At 41.0% G+C, this 22,436-nt stretch overlaps 1 protein-coding gene across 4 annotated transcripts in view; it reads left to right on the top strand.

Moving 5' to 3' along the window:
- Positions 1 to 22,436, top strand: part of LHFPL3 (LHFPL tetraspan subfamily member 3) — a 490,487-nt gene that overhangs the window by 423,522 nt on the left and 44,529 nt on the right. The window contains exon 3 of one of the 4 annotated variants that reach the window (XM_016145913.2): positions 5,857 to 5,884. The exons of 2 other annotated variants lie outside the window; for them this stretch is intronic. In XM_016145913.2, the coding sequence (XP_016001399.1) occupies positions 5,857 to 5,873 (17 nt within the window). In that variant the 3' untranslated portion in view covers positions 5,874 to 5,884. Of the gene's footprint in view, positions 1 to 5,856; positions 5,905 to 22,436 lie in introns of all 4 variants that reach the window. One more of the 4 variants, XM_016145911.2, reaches the window with a different exon arrangement.

The raw sequence follows: 22,436 nt of genomic DNA, 5'->3' as shown, positions 1-22,436 counted from the left end.
TTTTAATGGCTGAGTAACTTTCCATTGTATATATGAACAATAATTCCTTTATTCAATCATCTGTTGATGGGCATTTAGGTTGCTTCCATATCTTGGCTATTGTCAATTGTGCTGCCATCCACATAGGGGTGCATAGATCTTTACGAGTTATTGTTTTGGTTTTCTTTGGATAAATAATCAGAAGTGCAATTGCTGGGTCAAAAGGTATATCCATTTTTATTTTTTTGAGAAACCTCCAGACTGTTTTCCATAGTAGCAGTACCAATTTGCAATCCCAGCAACAGTGTATGAGAGTTCCCTTTCCTCCACATCCTCACCGACACTTGTTGTTCTTTGATTTATTGATGATAGCCATTCTGACAGTAGTGAAGTGGTATCTCATTGTGGTTTTAATTGCATTTCTCTAATGATTAGTGACCTTCAGCATCTTTTCATATGTCCATTACAATCTTTTTTAAAAATTACTTTCCTTAAAATGCAAAAGTAACAGCAACATTGTAAAAACCAAAAAGAAATTCTGACATGCTTACATTTTCACTGGGGAAAAAAAATACTTAACAAAAAAATATTCTGACCCAAGAGTAGAAGAAAGCAGGTAGATAGGAAAGAGACATTCCCAAGAGGAGCTCCCTGGCAAATTCCTCATGGCCTGTGAGACACAGAGTGGTGAGAGAGTGTTGAGAAATGTCCCCTCGGAGGAAAATCTAATGTGTCGTGAGTCAACTGTCACCCCAAAGGTAGGACAAGATAGCAATGTTAAATGTGTGAGATTGTAGAACAAGGAACTTAACTACCATGTAAGGTCAGCTGAGGTGCTTATAGTGCACTTTAACTGATGTAACTTCATTCCTGAAATCTAGAGAGTGGCTGATGCTGCCTACATGGCAGGCTGGAAATCTCTATCTTTTTTGTTTTAGAAAACTGGAATTTTCATTAAAAATACTATTCCACAAAGGCAGGATTATGCTGAATTTTGGTCTAAAGCAAATACTAGGAAAATCACAAAGTGACCAGAGAATGAAAGAGAGATAGGATGATGAGATAACGAGTATACAGGACATACAGCCTCCATCGTAAAAATGTGAACTAAAAAAAAATCCATCACATACAAAAGACATAGCTCTGAAGGAGTGAAGGTAAAAGAGGACATAAACTGAAAAAGTTCCTAATGAGCCCAGAGGAGAGAGCAGAGACGCATTCTGAGCAAGGACAATGTTTCTAGGACAGGATATCAAGAACATATTTTTGCGGGGAGATAAGGGTCTCTGGGTTTAATAAGGACATTTAAATTTTTTGCTTTCATTTTCTAATTCTAAAGATAAAACTTGTCTTTTTTCAGGAGAATTCTCAATTGAATATTATGTCCAAAGAATGAGGTTTTAGCTTTCTTAAGTAAATGTTTCTCAAATATTTCTCAAATATTGGTTAAGAAAATTTATTGTAGAGAATTATCTTAGAGTTACTTTCCTTTAAAGGGGTCCATAGTTTATTCAAATTTGTGAGTCAGTGGCCTAAAGGCAAACCACACACATCATTTGATCTTTATTTTATTGGAGGAGTTAAAGCAGTTTTCTAACTTTGCCCTTGGCTTACTTATGAAAAAATGAAGCCTTTCTAAATTCAGAGGGTGGGCTGAGCATATTATTTGTATTGTATTCCTAATGAGTATCATTGCTTAGAAAGCTTTGTTCTTCTATTGAAAATGGAAGCAGCATGTTGGGGTAGTCCTGGACCATGAGTCAGAAGGCCTACCACTAACCCTGACTGTCACTTGTCCTCTGAGAGCCTTTGTGTCCTTATTTGTTAAATGAAGCAGTGGACTGGATAATTAATTTCCAAGGTCATGGTTAGCCTAGATTTATTTGATTCTAACAATAAATTACAGCATCCTCTTATATTTCTTCTTTGAAAGTCTCTCAACTAAAAATTGTTTTCATTAGGACTTTATTTCATTTCTGTTCTTTTCATTGGTACCCTCTACCACTGAGCACTGAGGGCCCAGGAGGTGATACATTTGAAGGAAAAATCAGTCAACACTCAGCATTTCACATCTTCCACTACCACCTATGAAGTGGGAAATTAAACTATAGAACCCTAATCCCCAGGGCTTAGCGTAAATCACCCGGTAAAAGAAATACTTACTCAGAGGGACATTTTGGGTGATTTTCATAAAGTTTTTAATGAATGAGGCAGCTGTTCACTCGAGTGTGAGTAAATCAAATGGAAACATAAAGGCTATGTCTATATTTACATCTTGAGTATTATCGATAAAATTATTTAATGAGTAAATCTCAGCCTATTAGTTAATTACTACTATAAGAGTGACTTATATATTTAGTGATCCCTCTGAAAAGTCAAAGTTGCCAGTACAAGCAGTGATGGTACAAGACCTGTCTGTGTCTGTAGCAAAGAGAAATGCATGTTCCAAATGCATGGGAACACCAAGCCGCAACTGCATTTTAGAAGGGCTATTCCTTTTCTCTAAGGAATCCTCTTTCACTCCATGGAATGATGCACATAAAATTGTCCCATTGCCTCAACCTTGATTGGAATATGATGCCTATGGTCAGAGGGATCCAAAAGAGGTTTGCCTTGAGACCTGACTACATAGCTAAGACAGAACATAAGACATCAAAATATTCTAATGACTACTCAGGCATCAGCCTTTTGTCTAGTGACAGAACCCATTCTTTTGGTCTTTTTCCTACATGAGCTACCCACTGAAACAGGCTGACATCTTACATCTGTACTGCCTTGGGAAAGAATTGGGCAGTAGGACCCAGAGCAGAATTCAGAAGATACTGCCATTTTTTATTACTAAAATTCACACTGTACAGAATGATGATGCCATGGCTATCTTCACTGCATCAAGAGCTCCAGACCTCCAAATGTAGTTCTGTGACCTAATGGGCTCATTGACCCTCCAGGAGACATGGCATTGCTTGTCTCATCAACAATAAAAATGTGACTGCCTCTGTCTCTTCTGCTAAAATAATGACCTCTGCACAGTGTGGAATGAAAACCCTTTGAAGCAAGAGAATGACTTATTTGAAATGATTCCCTTTGAAATTATCCTCTCTGTCCCATCCTAGTTATAATTTGGCTAATTGCTTAGTAGTTCTTTTTAAATATCTCCATTTCTGCAAACATCAGTTCATTAGACCTATTTTTTTCTGGCAGAAAATCCCTTTGTTTCTCTAAGTAACCCCTGCCCTTTCCTCCCATTTGCACTTTTGCCTGAGCAGCCTTCTGATGATCTAAACGGCATCCTTCTAAAATATGTTGAACAGATCAAGGTGTCTCTGTGTTCCAGAGCCCAAGCACTGTAATCTATGTCCTCAAAACAGTACCTTTGATTGGGACCTAAGAGCTAAAACTGTGTCTTTGAAAAGCCAACTTCCCACACAATGCAACACACACACACACACACACACATCATTGGAAATTATGCTTTTAGCACATATATGTGTACATATATATATATGCCTTACTGTTAAATCGTACACCTGAAACTTACTGGTTTTGTCAACCAATGTCACCGTAATAAAAATAAATTTAAAATATATATAAAATAAAAAAATAAAAAGCCAGCTTCCCTGACAGACAAATGAAGCTGTGATCACTGGCAGCCATGACCCACCCCTACAGCAAGGGGTATGTTGTACATGACATAGTGAGGGGCCACCCAGGAAAGAAAAACTTAGGCCCAGCCTTTAGGAACCTACAGTCCAACTAGCAGCTGGAGACTTCAACTCTAGGGTATATTTAAGAATGAGAATATTATCCAAATTAAAACTCTGCTATAAGCAAAGTTCTCAGAGCACAGCAACATGTGATTGGGCACCAGAGATGTACACACACACAAACACGTACCCTGGCTGTTGTGAGAATGCACCTAGCTGGAAACTGAACACCATGGTGGTATCTGCAGGGGATGAGTGCCTTTCTATGACTCACCCTTTCTGATAAAGTTCAGTTAGGGTAGGCAGCTAAACAGACACTGCTGTGTTCCTTGTCATTCTTCCTTTTCATATTTTACCAGCTGAAGGCTTCCAATGATGCTTATATTTTTCATTTGAAATTATGCTTTTAGCACATGACTTTCCAACTTTAATAAGCAAATTCCTTCATCCAAATGCTCACATCCCAAAGAGAGCCAACATAGCCCTCAATGCCTTTGAGGAAGTGAGAAAGAGCATGAGGAGACAGAGTGACAGAGGAGAGCTTTCATCCTGGAACTTTTCTGAATAATCAGAAAACAATTAAAAGAGATGTAAGAAGAGAGCCAAATGGGAAGCAGGAAGCAAGAGGCTATAAAATCAGATGTGAGTTGTTAAAGGGAAGAAATTGGTTGTCCATAGGTCAGAGGAGAGGACAGCTCATTAATCTGGATTTCCTGGAAAGCCACATGTGTTCATAAAAGTCCTGTCTCAATTGGTTTATCTACATGTACAAATGCATCACTTGGAGGTGAGGGGCAAGATTCATTCTGAGGGAAAGTGAAGACCTACCTAACTGAATACTGGTAGTGGCCAGCCAGAAACACAGCATAATTAGCAAAGGCAAACTCAGCCCACGTCATCTTTACTTGCAGGCTTCTTTTGTGTTTAACTGCAATATCCTGCCAACTTTGGTCAGAGCTTATGGAATGGTTCTGGGAAAGAATGGGGGAGAAAAGTCTGTCTTCCTGCGTGACTTGGTAGTTATGACCCACCCTGTTCTTGCACTGGCAACTTTTAGCAATTCTCTGTGTGAAATACTGGATGGATGCCAGTTAGAAAATGTAAGATGCCAATAATACAAAGTGTCATACCTGATGATGTGTACACATCCTTGAATTGTCCCACATGAACCAGTCCTCAGGGTTCTAATTGACCTGTGTGTGTGTATGTGTGTGTGATTGATTTTTACAGTCCTCCCTAGGCATCCAAGGGAATTGGTTCCAAGACCCCCGTGGGTACCAAAATCCATGGATGCTCAAGTCCCTATATAAAATGGCTTAGTGTTGGCATATGATTTATATTTGCATGTAGGCTAGAGCAGGGTATGCCTACACATAATATCATTTATTTAGATTTAGTATAGTGCTTAGCACATGGCAAATTCAAGTTTTGCTTTTTGGAACTTCTGGAGATTTCTAATTTCAATCTACAGTTGGTTAAATCCATAGATGCAAAACCCATGGATACAGAGGCCAGCTGTATTTATCTTTCTTAAAAAGCTACTCCAGATTGCTTTTGGAATTTGAAATGATACCTTCAAAAATTATAACAACATATGAAACTATTATTCCATGCATTTCTAACTTTGTCCTTTTCTCCCGAACATTTTGATTTCTTGTATTGTTTTTCTTATTGAGCAGCTAAAATTCTCTTCAAGTCCTTGACTTTTTGTATAAAAACTTTGATCATATAGTCTGAGTGGTATTGACTGAGGAAGCCAAAGATAAAGTAACTACAACAACAATGATATCTAACACTTAGATAATGTTTGGTATTGAATAGGACTGTTCCAAATATTTCACATGTAGTATTAATGTATTCCATCCTCATCACAATCTTATGAGGTAAGTGATGCCATTAGATCTATTTAACAGATGAGGAACCTGAAGCACAGAAAGATAACACACTTGGCCAGGGTCACACAGCTAGGAAGTGACAGAGCCAAGATATGAAACCACAATCTGGCTCTCAGAACTATGTTTTTCATCATTATAAATCATCACACGTGTATCTCTGCACACTATGAATGGGATGGCCAGGTATGACATTTTTATTTTTAACTTTTAAAAATAAAGTACAAGCTCTTAATATGTTTTACCTTTAACTATTTTGTTTTTCCCTCCCAAACTCTCAGATGATGGAAATGCGTAAAGCAAACTAAGGTAGTGTGAGACCACACCATGTAAGTGTGAGCATGGCTCCTCGTGGGTCCAGCTGTGTTTTGTGTGCTTCTGCCTACTGTTCCTGCATGTTCTCTCCACTGTTCTGATTTCTGCTTTCGCCGCTTGGTGCTTGGGCCGCATGAACTGTCACTTTTAAACCATAGATCTTATGTCTTTGTTCCTGATTTTATATTTGTGCTTTTCTCTCCCACAATCCCTGGCACAGGGGTAGGAGGCAAAGCAGCTGTCAGCCTGGCACCTCCCAGGGAAAAAAACAGGGGTCCCCGTTGGAATGTGTTTGGTTATTGTTCTCCAACAATGAGCCCTCAGATTGTCAGCTTTTAGGATTCTAGGCATATTTCCACATTCCCACTGTAACATACTACTCCACAGTGTGGAAACGTTTACAGTCCTCTCCATGCGTGCCATGTTCACCCATAGTGCACTTTTGCTATGCAGTGTCCTTCTGTGGCCGCCAGCCTAAACAGGTTGTTGTTCTGTGATTCTTTGTACGACTAGATGCTATGTGAAAATAAATACCATTGCGCCATGTAATAGGACTAAAATGAGCCATGAAAAGGAGTGGTAATCTTCTCATTTATTGTTGTCTCTGTAAATATGTATACAAAAGACACACACATATATTTAAAAGTCTATGATTGTGAAAAAAAGAGGGTAATGGTTTTTAAGCCAAATATGGGCTATATTGGCCCTTCATTGTATACACAAATACACATACATACACACAGTCCCTTTTAGTGTTCCTTGAATCTACATAAACTATATTTCCACTTTGAGTGAGTTCAAATGTGATAAACTAGATTGCATTGTGCCTGACAAAGAGTATACCTGGAACATTTAAAATATGGTCATATGTTACCGTACAGCCTTTCCTACCTGACCATAATATTGGAGAAATAACTGCCTCTTATTTTCAATCTCACTAAAGTTTTGAGTGTGTGTTGAACAGGAATTAGTTAGGAGGAAACTTTGGAAGTTAGTTGGCAAAGATGACAAGATTTTAAAATTGAAGGGCTCTCGTAGGCTTCCAGTCAAGATAGCAGAGTAGGTAAACACTACACTCGCCTCCTTTCACAACTACATCAAAATTACAACTAAAATAGAGAATAGCCATCATTGAGAATCACCTAAAGTCTAGCTGTACAGAAGTCTTATAACTAAGAACATATAGAAGAAGCCACCTCGATACTGATAGGAGGGGTGGAGACATGGAATGAGTTCATCCCACACATATATAGCAGTTAACATTTGAGGGAGATATGTTGGCTGCAGAGGTGTCCCCTGAGGAGGAAGGGGTCCTAGCTCCATACCAGGTTCCCCAAACCAGAGTTCCAGTGCCATGAAGAGAAGTCCGTACAACTTCTGGCTGTGAAAACCAATGGAGATTGTGTCTGAGTGAGATGAAAAGCTGCTAGAGTCTAAGGAGTTCCTCTTAAAGGCCTTCTCATGGACTTTTTCACTGATGGACTCACTCACTTCAAGCTCCATTGCAGGGGAAACAGCTCAAAAGGCACTAGGGACACATGTGGATGAAATGAGTTGTCTGGCTTCAGGGCAAGAGCTGGAGAGGCAGCTTTCTCCCAAACAGAAGTTCTGGCAGAAGCCATTGTTTCTTTGTTGAGCCTTCTCTCAACCCTATGTGCAGATGCAGGTGGGTGCCATATTTGAGTCTCCATCAACCTAACTAACACCATTTGCCCCACCCATCATGCAGACCCACTCAAGCTTCCAGTGGCTTTTCCATACAAATGGCCTTTCTTGGCCATGCGGTGGACTTTCCTAAAATCTCTCAAAGTTTCACAAACCCCAAACAAGGGGCCTCACTGTGCCCCTTACCTCTTGCTGAGCAGCCTTTCCCACACGGCTCAAGCCCAACACAAGTATCAACCATCTGCAGATCACTTTATAGCTCATACCAAAATGCCCCTGGTAAGGCACAGGCAGCAGCTTATCTCGGCCTGTACAGAGGCCCTCCCAAAAGGCCCCAGAACCATTACACCTGGTGGCCAATTTCAGACCATACCAGAGCACCACCCAACCACCTCCACAATGACACACCCAAAGGGCAGACTGGAAAGGCATCAGAGACTCACTAAAGCAAATCCTGCTCTGTAGTGGTCAGCTTTAGCATGACAACTTCTCCAATGTAGTCATGGCCAGTTCTCACAAGCAATCAACATGAGGATTAATCCCTCCCATTGATGTGCCAACAGTAATCATGGCTCAGTTACAACAGGAAGGCACAGACAATGCACACAAGTGGCACACCTGGGGCACTTGGCTCAGGTGACCAGGGAGACTGGGCCACTGGGCCCCACAAGACACCTGCTACATAAGACCACTCTACCAAGACCGGGAGATGCAGCATCTCTACCTAATACATAGAAACAAACACAAGGAGGCAGTCAAAATCACATGGAAACATGTTTCAAATGCAAGAACAGAACAAAACCCCAGAAAAAGAACTAAACAAAATGGAAACAAGCAATCTACCAGATGCAGATTTCAAAACATTGGTTCATAAGGATTCTTAATGGTCTCAGTGAGATTTCGACAAAGTAATAGGAAACATAAAATGGAGGTAGAAAACATAAAAAAGAACCAGCCACAAATGATAAATACAATAACTGAAATGAAGACTACGTTAGAGGGAATAAACAGGTTAGATGAAGAAGAGAACTGAATCAGTGATAAAATAGCAGATCAGAATAGCAAAAATAAAAAAGAATTCCCATAATAAAGATAGTGTAGGGGGTCTCTGGGATGACATCAAGTATACCAACATCGGCATTATAGGGGTACCAGAAGGAGAAGAGAGAGAGCATGGAACTGAAAACCTGTTTCAAAAAATAATGGCAGAAAACGTCTCCAACCTGGAGAAGGAAATAGACACATAAGCCCAAGGAGCATAGTGAGTCTCAAAAAGCTGAACCAAAAGAGGACCATACCAAAACACATCACAGTTAAAATACCAAAGGTTAAAGACGAAGAGAGAATCTTAAAAGCAGGAAGAAAAACAAGTTAGTTACCTGCAAGGGAGTTTCCATAAGACGATCAGTTAATTTCTCAACAGAAACTTTTTAGGCCAAAAGAGGTTGACACGAAATATTTAAGGTGATGAAAAGCAAGGACCTACAACCACAATCACTCTACATAGCAAAACTATCATTTAGAATTGAAGGACAGAAAAAGAGCTTCCCAAACAAGAAAAAGCTAAATGAGTTAATCAACACCAAACCAGTATTATAAGAAATATTAGAAGGTCCTCTTTAAGAAGAAAAGAAAATAAAGATTAAAAATGTGAATAATAAAATGGCAATAACTACATATCTATCAATTACTTTCAATAAGGTGGATTAAATGCTACAATCAAAAGACATAAGGTGGCTGAATGAATAAGAAAACAAGACCCATATATGTTGTCCATCAGAGACTCACTTCAAATCAAAAGATACACACAGACTGAAAAGTAAAGGGATGGAAAAAGATAGTTATCAAAATGGAAACAAACAAAAAAACTGGGACAGCAATACTTCTACCAGACAAATAGACTTTAAAACAAAGGCTATAATAAGAGACAGAGAAGGACCCAGTAATTTCACTTCTTGGTATTTAACCAAAGAAACACAAAACACTAATTCAAAAAGACATATGCATCCATGTATTCATTGCAGCATTATTTACAACAGCTAAGGTATGGAAGCAACCTCAACCAATAGATGAATGGATAAAGAAGTGGCACATATATAAAATGGAATATTACTCAGCCATTTAAAAAAAAAAAGAATGAAATCTTGCCATCTGCCAAACATGGATAGACCTAGAGGGTGTTGTGCTAAGTGAAATAAGTCAGTCAGAGAAAGACAAGCACCATATTATTTCACTTAAATGTGGAATCGAAAAACCAAAATAACTAAACAAATAAAACAGAAACAGACTAATAGATAAAGAGAACATTTCGATGTTTGCCAGATGGGAGGGGGCTTAAGAATGTGGGGAGAAAAGGAAGGAATTAAGAAGTACAAATCGTTATTTACAAAATAGTCATAGGGATGTATAGCTTAGGGAATATAGTCAGTAATATTGTAATCACTATGCATTATGTCAGATAGGTACTAGATTTATCAGGATGATCACTTCGTAAGTTATATGAATGTCTAATCACTATGCTGTACACCTGAAACTAATATAATGTATGTCAACTGTAATTGAAAAATAAAACATTGTTTAAAAAATAAACTTATAAAATAGAAATCTGTATAATAATTGAAATTTGTTAATAAATAAAATTAAAGGGGCTCTCAGATGTGACTGAGCACTGCTCAGTTCCCTGCGTTGTTGAGCTCCCAGCTCATTGTTTTTAGACAGAGTTCTGGAGCTGAAGCATTCTTAGAGATGGAGCCTTCACTCCAAATCCCTTAATTCATAGAAGATGGCTGAGATCTCTAGAGGGAGAGTAACTTGTCCAAGATGGAGCAGAGCCAGGATTGAAGCTCAATCCTCCTCTTTCCAACCAAGCATCTCATCAGTGTATTATCCCAGCTCCTTTCTCTCTTGAGAGAGAACCCCATACACAGTAAAGTGAATGAAAGTAAAGGGGCATACATCCCAAGAAAGGACCTCAGGTCATAGTCCTGGCGTTGCCACTAAATATCTGAGTGAGCTTGGCAAAGTTACTATGCCTCTCTGGACCTCAGGCTCTTCTTTTGTAAAATGAATTTGAGAACTGCTGATTTCAAAAAGTACATAATGTTAAGTTTGCTCCTAACCTCAGGCTGTTTTACATGTAGTTGTCTCCCAGCAGTATTCATTTCCCAATATAGCATTATGGAAAAACTTACAGTCAGGCTATGCAAATGGGGATTGCCCATGGGAGCAAGAGCCCTGTGAGTCTGTTATTAACTGAGAAGGACAAAGACAGGAGGGAGAAGGTGCAGAAGAGAAGCCAGTAGTAGCCTGCCCCCCTTACACAGAGGTAGACATTGCAAGTGTCAGGTTTGGCCATAATAAATATGCTGATTTCTGCAGTTTGGAGTTATCTGGCTGTTATCTATTTCTGTCCTTTCCGAGACATCACAAATTAGAGCCCTGGAACTTATGGAGACCCAGTAGGTGCATAGGTTACATTTTCTCCTTTTGGTGTATTGTTTACCGAGTTAACATAGCCGGGAAAGTCTAGAGCAGTGAGAGACTAATTTGAAAGCCAGAAAGATAAGAATAGAGACCCACACATTCCAGCTTCCAGCAGTTTTGAGATACACCCCATTTACATAAAATTATAGAACCACAGACATTAACCAAATATGCAATGTCCTTTTTTATTTTTTATTTTTGGATGATTAACATGCAACGTCATTTTAACAGAGGTTTCTTTGTCCATGGTAAATCCATAGCATTTTTATGATGCATCTTTTTTATAAAACAAAGTATCATCATTTGATTTAACATTTTGGTCCATTTTTGTTTCCATATAACGAGTTTGATTTAATATGCAACTTTTTCCAAAATAGCCCATCTGGTCTGCAGCAGCCTTCCCTGGATCTGACAGCGATTCCAAGTTGGGTGAGAACAGGACAGGATATGGTGGGGTGAGGAGAATCACAGAGGTGGATAATTTCCTGTATTCTAATATTGCTGGACAAAATGTAGCACTGCTAAGAGCTGTGACCTCAGGAAGTATTATTATGGACAATCAGGTGTCTGCGTTGTAGGAGTCAGGAACTCGGTCATTGGATCCCTGCCAAAAGGTTTACATGGAGGTCCGATGCTTGGAGAAGAGCGAGCAGATGAAAAGTAGCAAACATTAGTGATTTTATTAAGTAAAGGCAGAGGAAAGTACACTTGGAAGAAAATCCAAGCGGACACCACAGTGAGGATTGGGGCTTCAAGAAGTTGAGGGTTGGGGCCTTAGTATTTCTTTGTTCTGCCTCTGTACTCCCTACCGCAAATGGAGCGAATTTCCTGCTCCTTCCTTTGACCCGCCTACTCCAAGCTGAGACTTGCGCAGTGTGTGCCGGTAGATGGGAAGTCTACGCCTGCGCAATGGGAATTTTGAGTGTAGGTGCATGCTCAGTTAACTCATTTTGCCCAAGCTAGTTGAGCACCCCCAGAGTAAGGTCATGTGATGGCCATTTGCAGTTAACTGACCTGGGGAAGGGGGTGAGGAAGGTACCGGGCACCACCAGGCTTTTTGGTCTGTCTCTCTGGCTTCCGACCTTGGGAGAATGAGAGAGGTGCTAGAAGCCTAGCCAGACACCTGGTTGTGTATTTTCTTCTGCTGAGCTGGACTCGAGGCTTCGTTAACACTTCATTGACCTTCTCCCTGCGGTTCATGTCTACTTATCTACCTACCCTGTCAGTATCACTGGGATAGAATTTCAGCTCCAGAATTTTGATGTAGAAAGGGCTTTAGAGGCCATAAATCTAGCTGGAAGAATTGTGCTAAAGGTCTCAACTGCATTCGCATGGCACTTCAAATAAGGTTGACATTTTTCATTCGACTGTATCATTTGGAGGGAGCGGCTGATGAAAATTATGGTAAGGGTTTGTAGGTCCTTTCTTGGCAACCATAGTCGCCCATTCCTTCTCCCGTAACAACTGCAGTGCTGTTTGAAGAGGAAAATGGCATCCTTGAGCAGCCATGCAAGACCAGTTTGTCATGTTGAGGATGCTGGGCAGGCAGGCACAGGTCATGAGCTCCTCACCTTACTTTCCCCTTGTCCTGAGAGCCCCCTAAACAAGTCAAACAGAGGGGACTTAACAGGTCCTTTCCAGCCCCTTTCTTAGGTAATCATTGTCCTCCTGAGACCTCTAGTGGCAACGTTGGTAACTGCAGGTGCCTAAGGATGAAAAGGAGGAACCAAAGAAAACTGCAGGCTGCCCCTGAACCGCACAGCCAAGCAGCCAGGGTAGTCTGTGGAGGCCTCAGCCTGAAGTACTCTCTAGATGGAAGAAAGGAAACATTTGTGTCCTGACATCCCTTAAATATAAGCCTAGAGGCCTGATGACACCACACACACACACAGCCATCCACCCAGGAAAGAAAACCATGACTTTTTAGAAATGATTTCTGCCTGGTTAGCCATGGTAATGAAAACTCTGCCTTTTTTTGTACTTCCAATTATTCTGGCTTAGTGCTAGTATCTACTGGAGGTGCTACTTTTGGCCAATCCTTCTCATCTTGCCGTAGAACAGACCCGTAATTCCATGTTTATCTGAAAGTAAACTGAGCTCCTGAGAGTCTGAAGCACCAGCTCCTAGAAGCTGGACAAATGCACACACCATTTGCTTCCTAAGGGCCCTGCTTAGGGGCTTGGCTTCTGGGGCAGGATGGCCCTGCAGTGTTTTCCCAGACATCAACCTCCTGGAGAGGGAGAGTACAAGCGCTCCACCATCGCTGGCTCCTACACGCTGATCCTCAGCAAATAGGTTACACCTGACCGACACAAGACTAGATTGTTGTAATTGCTTTAACCCAACGATTCTCAAAGTATCGTCCCCTAGACCAGCAGCATTAATATCACCCAGGAACTCATTAGAAAGGCAGATTCTCAGGCCCTACCCCAGAACCACTGAATCAGAAACTCAGCCATCTGTGTTTAATGAGCCCTCCAAGTGCTTCCGAGGCTCGCTCAAGTTTGAGAACCACGGCTCCAAGCCTGATTTACAAAAGTCAGTATATGTAGAGTTACAAATTCTCGGCTTCTTTAAAATGTAAATTCTGACCCTTCACTCATGGTGATTTAGTAGTTCTACAGTGGGGATGCAGAAATCTGATTTTGAAACCATCATTCCATGTAATTCTGATGTGGGAGATTCACGGACCACCATTTTGAAGAATTTTACTCTAGAAAGAGCAGGGCCATCTTTGCTAGCACGGTTTAGTTTCCTCTCTTGAATTAGAGATATTGTTCTCATATCTCACCAGTCATGAAAGGTCTCAGGAAGTATGTCGGAGCACTCCAGGTCTCTGGAGGGGGTCATATTGTTCCCTTGACAAATTAGTTTTTGCTGCCACTGTGAGGAAAATCTCAGTGGAATCCGTATCGTAATCCAAAAGTGAAACCTTCCTCTGGAAAGAAATGTTAATTACTGAGAGAACAGAAAGAACAGGAAGCCTGTGGCTTCTTGTGAGTCTGGGTCTCAAAGGGGCTGTACCAGGCTCAACCAAGAAGTAGTGTGTCATTCTCTAGGCTATGAGTACATCAGATACCAAGTTGCCCTTTATTCTCTCTTCTTAACAGAGATTTAGTGGCACCTTCTGAATAGGACCCAAGAGGCTAGTTCATTATAATACTACTAGGAAGAAATGGTTTTCAAAACCTGAGGTGTGAATGCACTTGGCTTATATGACCTCTGCTTTGATCACCCTGAAAGAAAAAAAGTTTATTTTTGTGATTGAAAAGTCCCAACTCTCCTCAACGCAATGCTGGGCCCTACTGGGAGCTCCGGAAGGGATTTTCCATTGTTCTTCTGGCCCATGTAACATCCCAATCTAACCCTCCACCCCAATTCTCTCGAGAGCCCTCACACCTTCACGGGGCTCTGATTCACTGGAACATGCTCTGAGAAGGCTGAAATGCTAAGTCACATTTTCAAGGATTTGACAGAAGCAGAGCAAGGAGGGACTTGGTGCTGACACTTTCTGTTACCACCTAACGTTCCCAGTCATTGTCTAGGCACCAGCATGCACAGATATTATCAAGAGAAGTCTCTATTCTTTCAAATTATGTAGGTAGAGCAGGCAAAAAGCTAGCTCCCTTCCTCTTCTCCCTCCTTCCTTACCTACCTGCTTTCCAATCTTCTTCCTCAACCATTTTCCAATATTTTCCAATTTTCCAATGTTCTCAGATTTCCTATGCTCCTGTGATTTTCTCTAGCTTTACCCCTACTCCTTTCTTCTAGTTGGGCCTCCCAAAATACTGAAAAGCACACACCCCACCCCCCTTACCGCAGGAGCTCAAAGAATTTCACCAGCATTAACTGCTGAAGCCACACTCATCCTGCCAGACAGGGAATGCCACCTTAATTTACTATAAAGTGTAATTAAAAGACAGATAATTCAGACAGAGGGAGAGAGAAGGGAAGCAAGAAAGGGAAGAGCATCAAAGAAAAATCTAGAGAGAAGCCACAAATGGGACAGAGTGAGAGCACTCTGCTTAAAATCCTGGGTGGGCAGGAAAGGGAGGAGGGGGAAGAAGTGAGAGCAATGCTGAAAGGAAGACAATCGCAGAGAGGAGAGAAGGCTTTTGTCCAGGCAATAAATTATCTCTTCACACCAAAATGTTTCTGGGCAAGAAGGACCCTGTTTGGGAGCTGGGGATGGGCAGGGCTGGCACCAGCTCTCCTCTCCCCTCGCTTACTTGCTCTTGGCTCCTGCACCCAGGGCCAACCAGCTCTATGAGTGTACATCCAATGTACTGCCACTGGGTCCTGAGCTCGGTAGAGACCCTGTGTTTGAGGTTTCACACTTTGCAGCCCCAGTCCTGACACTGGAGCAAAGAGGCTTGGAGACAGTGCAGAGTGTCCTGCTTCCTGCTGCCTCCTCTTCCTCCTCCCTCTCCCCACCCCCATCCCATGTCCTCGCCTCTCTAAGGGGTGGATTCTCAGCCCACTCTCCTGTACTCTGGAACCTCAGCCCTGCCTGGCTTCCTCTCCCTGGGCCAGCTTAGTGACCACAGAGACCCTGTGACCCAAGCGAGGGCCTGGGCCCAAGTGGGGAAGGTCATGGTTGGCTGCACCTATCCTACAGCCTCTTGGGGCAGGGCATGATGGTGGCCATCCCACCCAGAACTGGCAGTACTATGGCATATCTAGTAGACATTAGGCAGGAGGCCGCGACTTGATGTGAGGCAAACTGATTGCTCACTCCTAGTCCACTTACCTAGTATAGAAGCTGCAGTACCGTAGGAGGTGGAGAGGGCGTCATCTGTCTGCAATGAAAAGGGGAGTTCCCCAGGGCCTGCCCCAAGCCAGGGAATCATGCATGGATCCAGCAGCTGTGGAGGCTGGAGGGTGGGTAGAATCCCAGCAGCCAGCAGGCTGGAGTGGGCACACAGGGTCAGTCGGGCTCCTTAGCACCTGAGAAGGTCCGTTTAGCTGCCCCGTGCCAGGGCAACCCTGTCTTCCTCCTTCCGAACTTCCTGAGGCTATCTGTGTTTGTCTTTTCTCCAAGGTCAAAATACAAATTGTGATTTTGACGATTGTACAAATGAGTTAAATGCTCTGAGTTAAATGTTGTGCATTTAAAACTGACATTACACAATAAAATAAACAGTAAAATTCATGCTAGTAATTTAAATTTTTTAATTTTTGTTTACTTAGAATGGTATTAAATAGCAAGCAAAAGACACCATAGCCATGGTGGTTGCACAACAATGTGAATGTATTTAATACCATTGAACTGCATGCTTAAAAATGTACAAGATGTACCTCTAATATGTAAAAGTAAAAAGGTTAAGATGGCAATTCTATGCTATGTGTATTTTACCACAGTAAGAAAAGGGGGAAAAAATAGTAAAAACAAACATTGCGACAAGGCAAGAGAGAGATCACAGGAAAAAAAGAAAAAGCTTCATGTTTTAATAAGCCGAATGGCATCTTTTCCTGCATTTGGGACAGTTTTCACCCACTACTGGGCCTGCAGTTTATGTAGCTGCTTCTGCCTGCTCCTCGTTGTCTCCCCTCAATGGAGATGATCATGTTCCTTCTCACAGTGCTGGGGTGAAGTTTTATTCCTACGAAGGGATAAGTTCCAAATCTATACCTGAAGTGACTTTCAATCTTAGTACCCATTCATCCACAGGAAAAAAAAGACTTGAACGTAAAAAAAATAAAAGAGAGAGAGAGAGAGATTCATGCATTTTGACGAGCATCCAACACTTTTCTAGGTAATCTCACGTATGCACAGGGCAGTGTGAGAGTTCCGTGATGTGGTCAGTTCATTAATTACGAGACCTTCTTTTATTTTAATTTTAAAAAGTCAGATATTTATACAATCCATGATGTGATCCCTCCAATCGCTCTAACACCCCATCTGGCATTACACAAGGCCATTACAATACTATATTCCCTATGCTATGCTATACTCTAAATCCTGTGACTGTTGTGTAACTTCTAATTTCTACTTCCACACCCCTCACCTTTTCCACCCAGCCCCCAGCTCCCCTTCCTTCTGGCAGTCACCAGTTTGTTCTCTGTATCTGAGTATGTTTCCATTTAGTTTGTTTCTTTTGTTCCTTAGATTCTGCATATAAGTTAAATCATGTAGTATTTATCTTTCTCCCTCTGACTTATTTCACTCAGCATAATACCCTCTAGGTATAGCTTCCCATACTCAACACAGATTGTCTATATTTCCAGCATATTACAAATGATTTAGGTCATTTATCACTCTCCTTTCTAAAGTCTGGTGCCTCAAAAGATAATTAATAAACTTGTAGCTTCTCATAGTTTTAGTATGAAAACAAAGGGATAAAGCAGATTTAAGCACAGAAAATATTTCTGTAGCACTATTTGTCCAAGTAAAATTTGTGGGCTACATTTTAAATGAGGATTTTTAAAGAGAGTATAGAAACTTGGCCCTTCCATGTTAAAAAAACAAAAAACAAAAAACTTAAACTAAGCTGCTGTGGTTTATAAGTTCCTCATAATTACTCTCCATGGACTCGTCATGTAGCCACCCAAACACACCTTTCTCTGCACCCTCATGAACTTCGGTAAGCTCTTCAGGCAGGCGTGAGAAGCTTAATGTATTTCCTGTGAAATTGTACCGTTCTTCTTGATCAGCTTATCCCAGCTTTGCAAATCAAAAAAGTTTCATTCCTGGCATCAACAGCCTGTTAAATTGTTTCTGATTAATAATTAAACCTTAAGACTCTTTCAGGGCAACATTTCCAACAACAGATTAGTGGGGAAGGGAGAGCGATGCCATGTAGCACTGTGTTGTGTCATGGCGGAACAGACTGATGATCTCTAGTGGAGGTTAAATACAGATGCCAGGTTCTGGGGGAGTTTAATTCCTTGGAAAAACCATAGAAATACACAGAAATTTCTCGGCTGCAGACTGAAAGACCTAGCATTTATTTCCTATTGATGTACTTACAGTGCTAATCTAGACGCATTCTTCTTGAGCTTAGAATGTGACTGTAGGTCATATTCTTGTGGTTCACATTAAACCTCCTTGGATTTTGAATTATTTATAGTGGCATTCCAGACCATTTCTTCCTTTAATCCTGAAGGCAAAAATACAATCCTCCTTAAATGTCAGACTGAGAAACAGATAAGCTTCCGGCTTAACAAACCAAAAGAACAGTCCTGGATGGTTTGCAGGTGTTTAGTATGTCCAAACAACTCTAGATCTTTATGACAAATTTTTAAAGCATGTCAATCCTTGTTTATTGTATAACACCATAAGCCCAGATTCTCCCAGTCTATGACTCAAGGTAATTTCAACCCTATTATTATTATCCCTGGATAAAAAAAAGAAGAAACCTAAAAATAAAAGAATGAAGAGATACTTGCATGTAGATGGGCACCCATCCCATGTTTAAGTAACCCCTGAGTTTCTCAGTGGAGGCCTTCAGCCTGCCCTGAAGAGTTGCATCAGGACCACCCAGGGGATAGGTTAAAATGCTGCCTCTTGTACTCTTTCCAGGACTACCGATTCTTTTTTTTTTTTCTTTTTTTTTTAACTACCAATTCTGACTGGGAATTTTTGAGTGAACCAAGAGGCTCTTGTGTAGTACAATTTGAGAATCATATTTTTATTAATTTTGATGACTCATTGTATTTTCAAAACCTAAGGATTATGCAGTTCTATTGCACAGGTGAAAATCTTTAAATCACTTATTTAATAGGATTAATTTGTATGTTTTGTAACTCCCAGAGATTGAGAGCAAATTTCTTTCTACATTCATTCTTTCAGTAAGCACGTACTGAGTCTGTGAAAGACCTAGGCACTGTGCCACCTTCCGTGAGTTAAGTGATCCTCACAGCTTCCGTATGTGCAGTGACACCTGCATGTTTGGCACACTTAGGAAAAACTTGGGCTGCGTGAGAAGGGTGAGAAGTGAACCTTTGAGAGGATTAGGGGAAGAGGCTAATAGCTAAGATACTCCCCATGACCTTGCATTATTGTGATTTTGCTGTATGCTAGGCCTTTGCCTGTGTTATCTCATCTCGTCCTCACAATAATCTATGAAGTAGGTTTGAGTATATTGTCCCCATTTTACAGATGAGGACACCATAGCTTGGGAGGCTATTTGACCAGTAAGCAGTGGAACAGGGATTCACTTTCAGCGTCTGCTACCGAAATACAAGTTCTTAGTCAATGATATCTCAACTGTCACAGCAGTTGTCCTTTCCCTATGATGCAGAAACTGGAAGGTCATGTTTTCAAATGTGAATATTTTGTACTATCCTGTCACCACCTAATTTATATTCCAAAGTGATTCATTCTATATAAATCCATGAAGCACATATATATGGATGCCAGGCTCTGGGAATACAAGGTGAATAAATGTGTGCCTCAAAATGTAAAAAAATAAAACCTTAAAATTAAAAATTAAGGGATTGTAACCTGAGAAGGTCCTTGCAATCTGTGAGGTCAATCAAGGGTTGCCTCACCAAAAAACAAAAAATAAAAAATAAAAATAAAAATAAAGAAAACCCTGTTAATAATCAGTCATATAGAAAGTCCAGAACTAAAACTCAGAACCTCCAAATTCCTTGAGCAGTCTTGAAGCCATCAGGTTTCCTGGCCTACCTTTCTGAGATTATCCAAGCAGAAAGAATTTCCAGCTGCCTTGCATCATTGGGATGTCAGGATAACTGCTGGTTTTTCTGTTCTTACTCAATCACAACCACTCCTGGGGGCAGTAAATTTGGAACTGAATCCTCTTTGTCATGGAGACTCAAGAACTGTAATTTCTTAACACTTTTCAGTGTATTAACCTCAGTCTTTTTCCTCCTTGCTGGATGCTGGTAAAATTTCTTGGGCTCCTGAAACTGGCCCCCTCAATCAAATCGCTAATGATAAAGAGCAAAGCCATGCACAAAAGCAGCCTGGAAGTCTATAGCCAAAGGTTCCGCAGGAGAGAAACAGGGCACGTGATGTGCAGTCATTACTACACATCAGCTTCTGTGGCAGTTAAAGTCTAGTTAAAATAAGTTGGTCAACTCTAGCTGTGTCCCAGGTGACTTCCTGCTGTGAAAGCTGAATACAAACCAGAATATCTCACTGTAAATATGAAAAAATGTCTTGAAGACACTTTACTTGCCCTAAAAGCTACCACTGCAGATTTTTTTTCACCACAAACCAATCAATCTCTAAGAATTTTCCTCAGTCCCCCTTTACAAATCAGGTGTTTCAGTAACGATGGGGGCTTCCTAGGGGCAAGATGGGGATCTGGGGCAGGCTCAGATCATACAGCAAGCTACAACCACAGGCCTCCCTGTCCCCTCACATTTTGTTCTCCCAAAGCAAAACCATCCCAGAGACCCTCTCCCAAACATAAATATAGACAGAGAGTGTGTCCTGCCATGCCATTCTCAGACTTTGTCAGCACCCCAAGTTGCTTCCCTCACCCCCACCTTGAGAACTTTCAGTCCAGGATCACCAACAACATCCTGTCTGCTTTTTCTACCTCTATTCCTAGGCAGCTGAGCATAGCTGGAGAAAGACCCCAGACATAGTACTGCATCTGCTACATGTTCATATGAGTAACCTCTGCAGAGCACACCATGCCACTTGGCACTGCTTTTATCCATTTCTTGTTTGCCCCTCACATGTCTTTTTCCAGAAGTGACTCCAACCTCCTCCTCTGCTCAAGCCTGCAACATACCTCCACCCTCGGTGGACCCCAACAGACCCCTCTGCTGAGATAAAGCTCATTACAACTTCAAGTTCCTTTTTATTCACTTCAAATCTTTTTTTTTTTACTTTTTTTTATTTCCTGATCTCTGTCTTTTTTTTTTTTTTTTTTTTTTTTTGGTCCCAGAGACTACTTTTCCTCCTAAGATTTTTTTAGATAACTTCCCATTCTCCTCAGCCCCCAGCCCCTGGCAGCCACCATTCTACTTTCTTTCTCTATGATTTTGACTTCTCTAAGTATCTCATATAAGTGGAATCATACAGTATTTGCCTTTTTTTGGTAACTGACTTATATCACTCAGGGTGATATCCTCAAGGTTCATCCTTGTTGGAGCATGTGTCAAAATTTCCAACTTTAAGGCTGAATAATATTCCATTGTGTATATATATATATATACAATATTTTGCTTATTTATTTACCCATCGATGGACACTCGAGTTGCTTCCACATTTTAGCTATTGTGACTCTTGAGTTCTTAAGGTCTTCTCTTTCTGCCCCTCCAGAGTTTACAGTCTATCAGAGTTTACAGTTTACAGTCCAGAGTTTTTCCACATTGAAGTACTTTCTCTCCAGTGGCATCTTCCCATCATCCTGTACATATGTTCGGGACCGTGAACTTCACCCTCTGGTCTATATCATGAGCTTTTACTCTTTCTCTTGCCTTTTTACTACTTTTACTACTACAGTTTCATTTTTTAAAATAATCTTCACACTTCTACTTTCACACTACTTATTCATTCTTTTTGAAAAAAAATTATGACTATTTTCTCACAATATGGCTTAAGAAAAAAAGCATTACCAATGCTTCCATTCAGAGCTGGATTGGGATTTAATCTTGCTTCTAACCCTTCCATCTCCACCTCTCAGACACACACACACACACACACACACACACACGCACGCACACACGCGCACACACACACAGGCACACACGCACACACACATACCCAACACACACCCCAAATGGCCTTTTTTCTCAGGCCTTCTCTGCAAACTTACTTGACTCTTCTCCTTGGCACTGTCTCTTCTCCTAGCCCTCATGACCCTGGGCTCTCCTTCTTCCCACCCCATATTTGCGGTTCCCCTTCTTTGTCTTCTGTAGCTCCTCCTCCCCTTCCAAGTTTCTGTCTGGCCTAAGTCTTTGCTCCTCTCGACGATCGCTCTTCTCTGTGTTATGCATTTCTACTGTTTTACCTCTCATTGACTCCCAAATCTTCATGACTCCCAAATCTAAATATCCAGTCTATATTTTTCATCCAAATTTCTATTTGCATGATAGACATAATGAGACTGTCTTACTAGCACCTCGTATAGGCAAACCGAAGAGCTTGATCTTTCTTGTCTGACATTCTCAACAACTCAGATGGGGATATGACTTATAAAATTTGCAAGGGACAGAAAGCTATGTGGAGTATTGGAAAACAGTATGAATCCAAAAGATTTTGACAGGTTGAATCTAATAGGAAGAAATGTAACAAAGGTCAAGGTAAGGGCCTGACTGATTCTAAACACCCAACCACACCATCAGAAAGGTCATAAATCAGGAGCTACAAAGAGGAAAGCCACTTTGTTAAGTGGCAAGGTTATCAGGCAGCAATACTGTGAAGAAGCTAATGGAATCTTAGGCTGTAAAAGATGAATATACAGAGCAAGGAAGA

Source organism: Rousettus aegyptiacus, unplaced genomic scaffold, assembly GCF_014176215.1.
Source record: "Rousettus aegyptiacus isolate mRouAeg1 unplaced genomic scaffold, mRouAeg1.p scaffold_m13_p_13, whole genome shotgun sequence".
NCBI lineage: Eukaryota > Metazoa > Chordata > Mammalia > Chiroptera > Pteropodidae > Rousettus > Rousettus aegyptiacus.
Note: the sequence above shows the minus strand (reverse complement) of the source record. Positions and strands in the feature narration are given on the sequence as shown.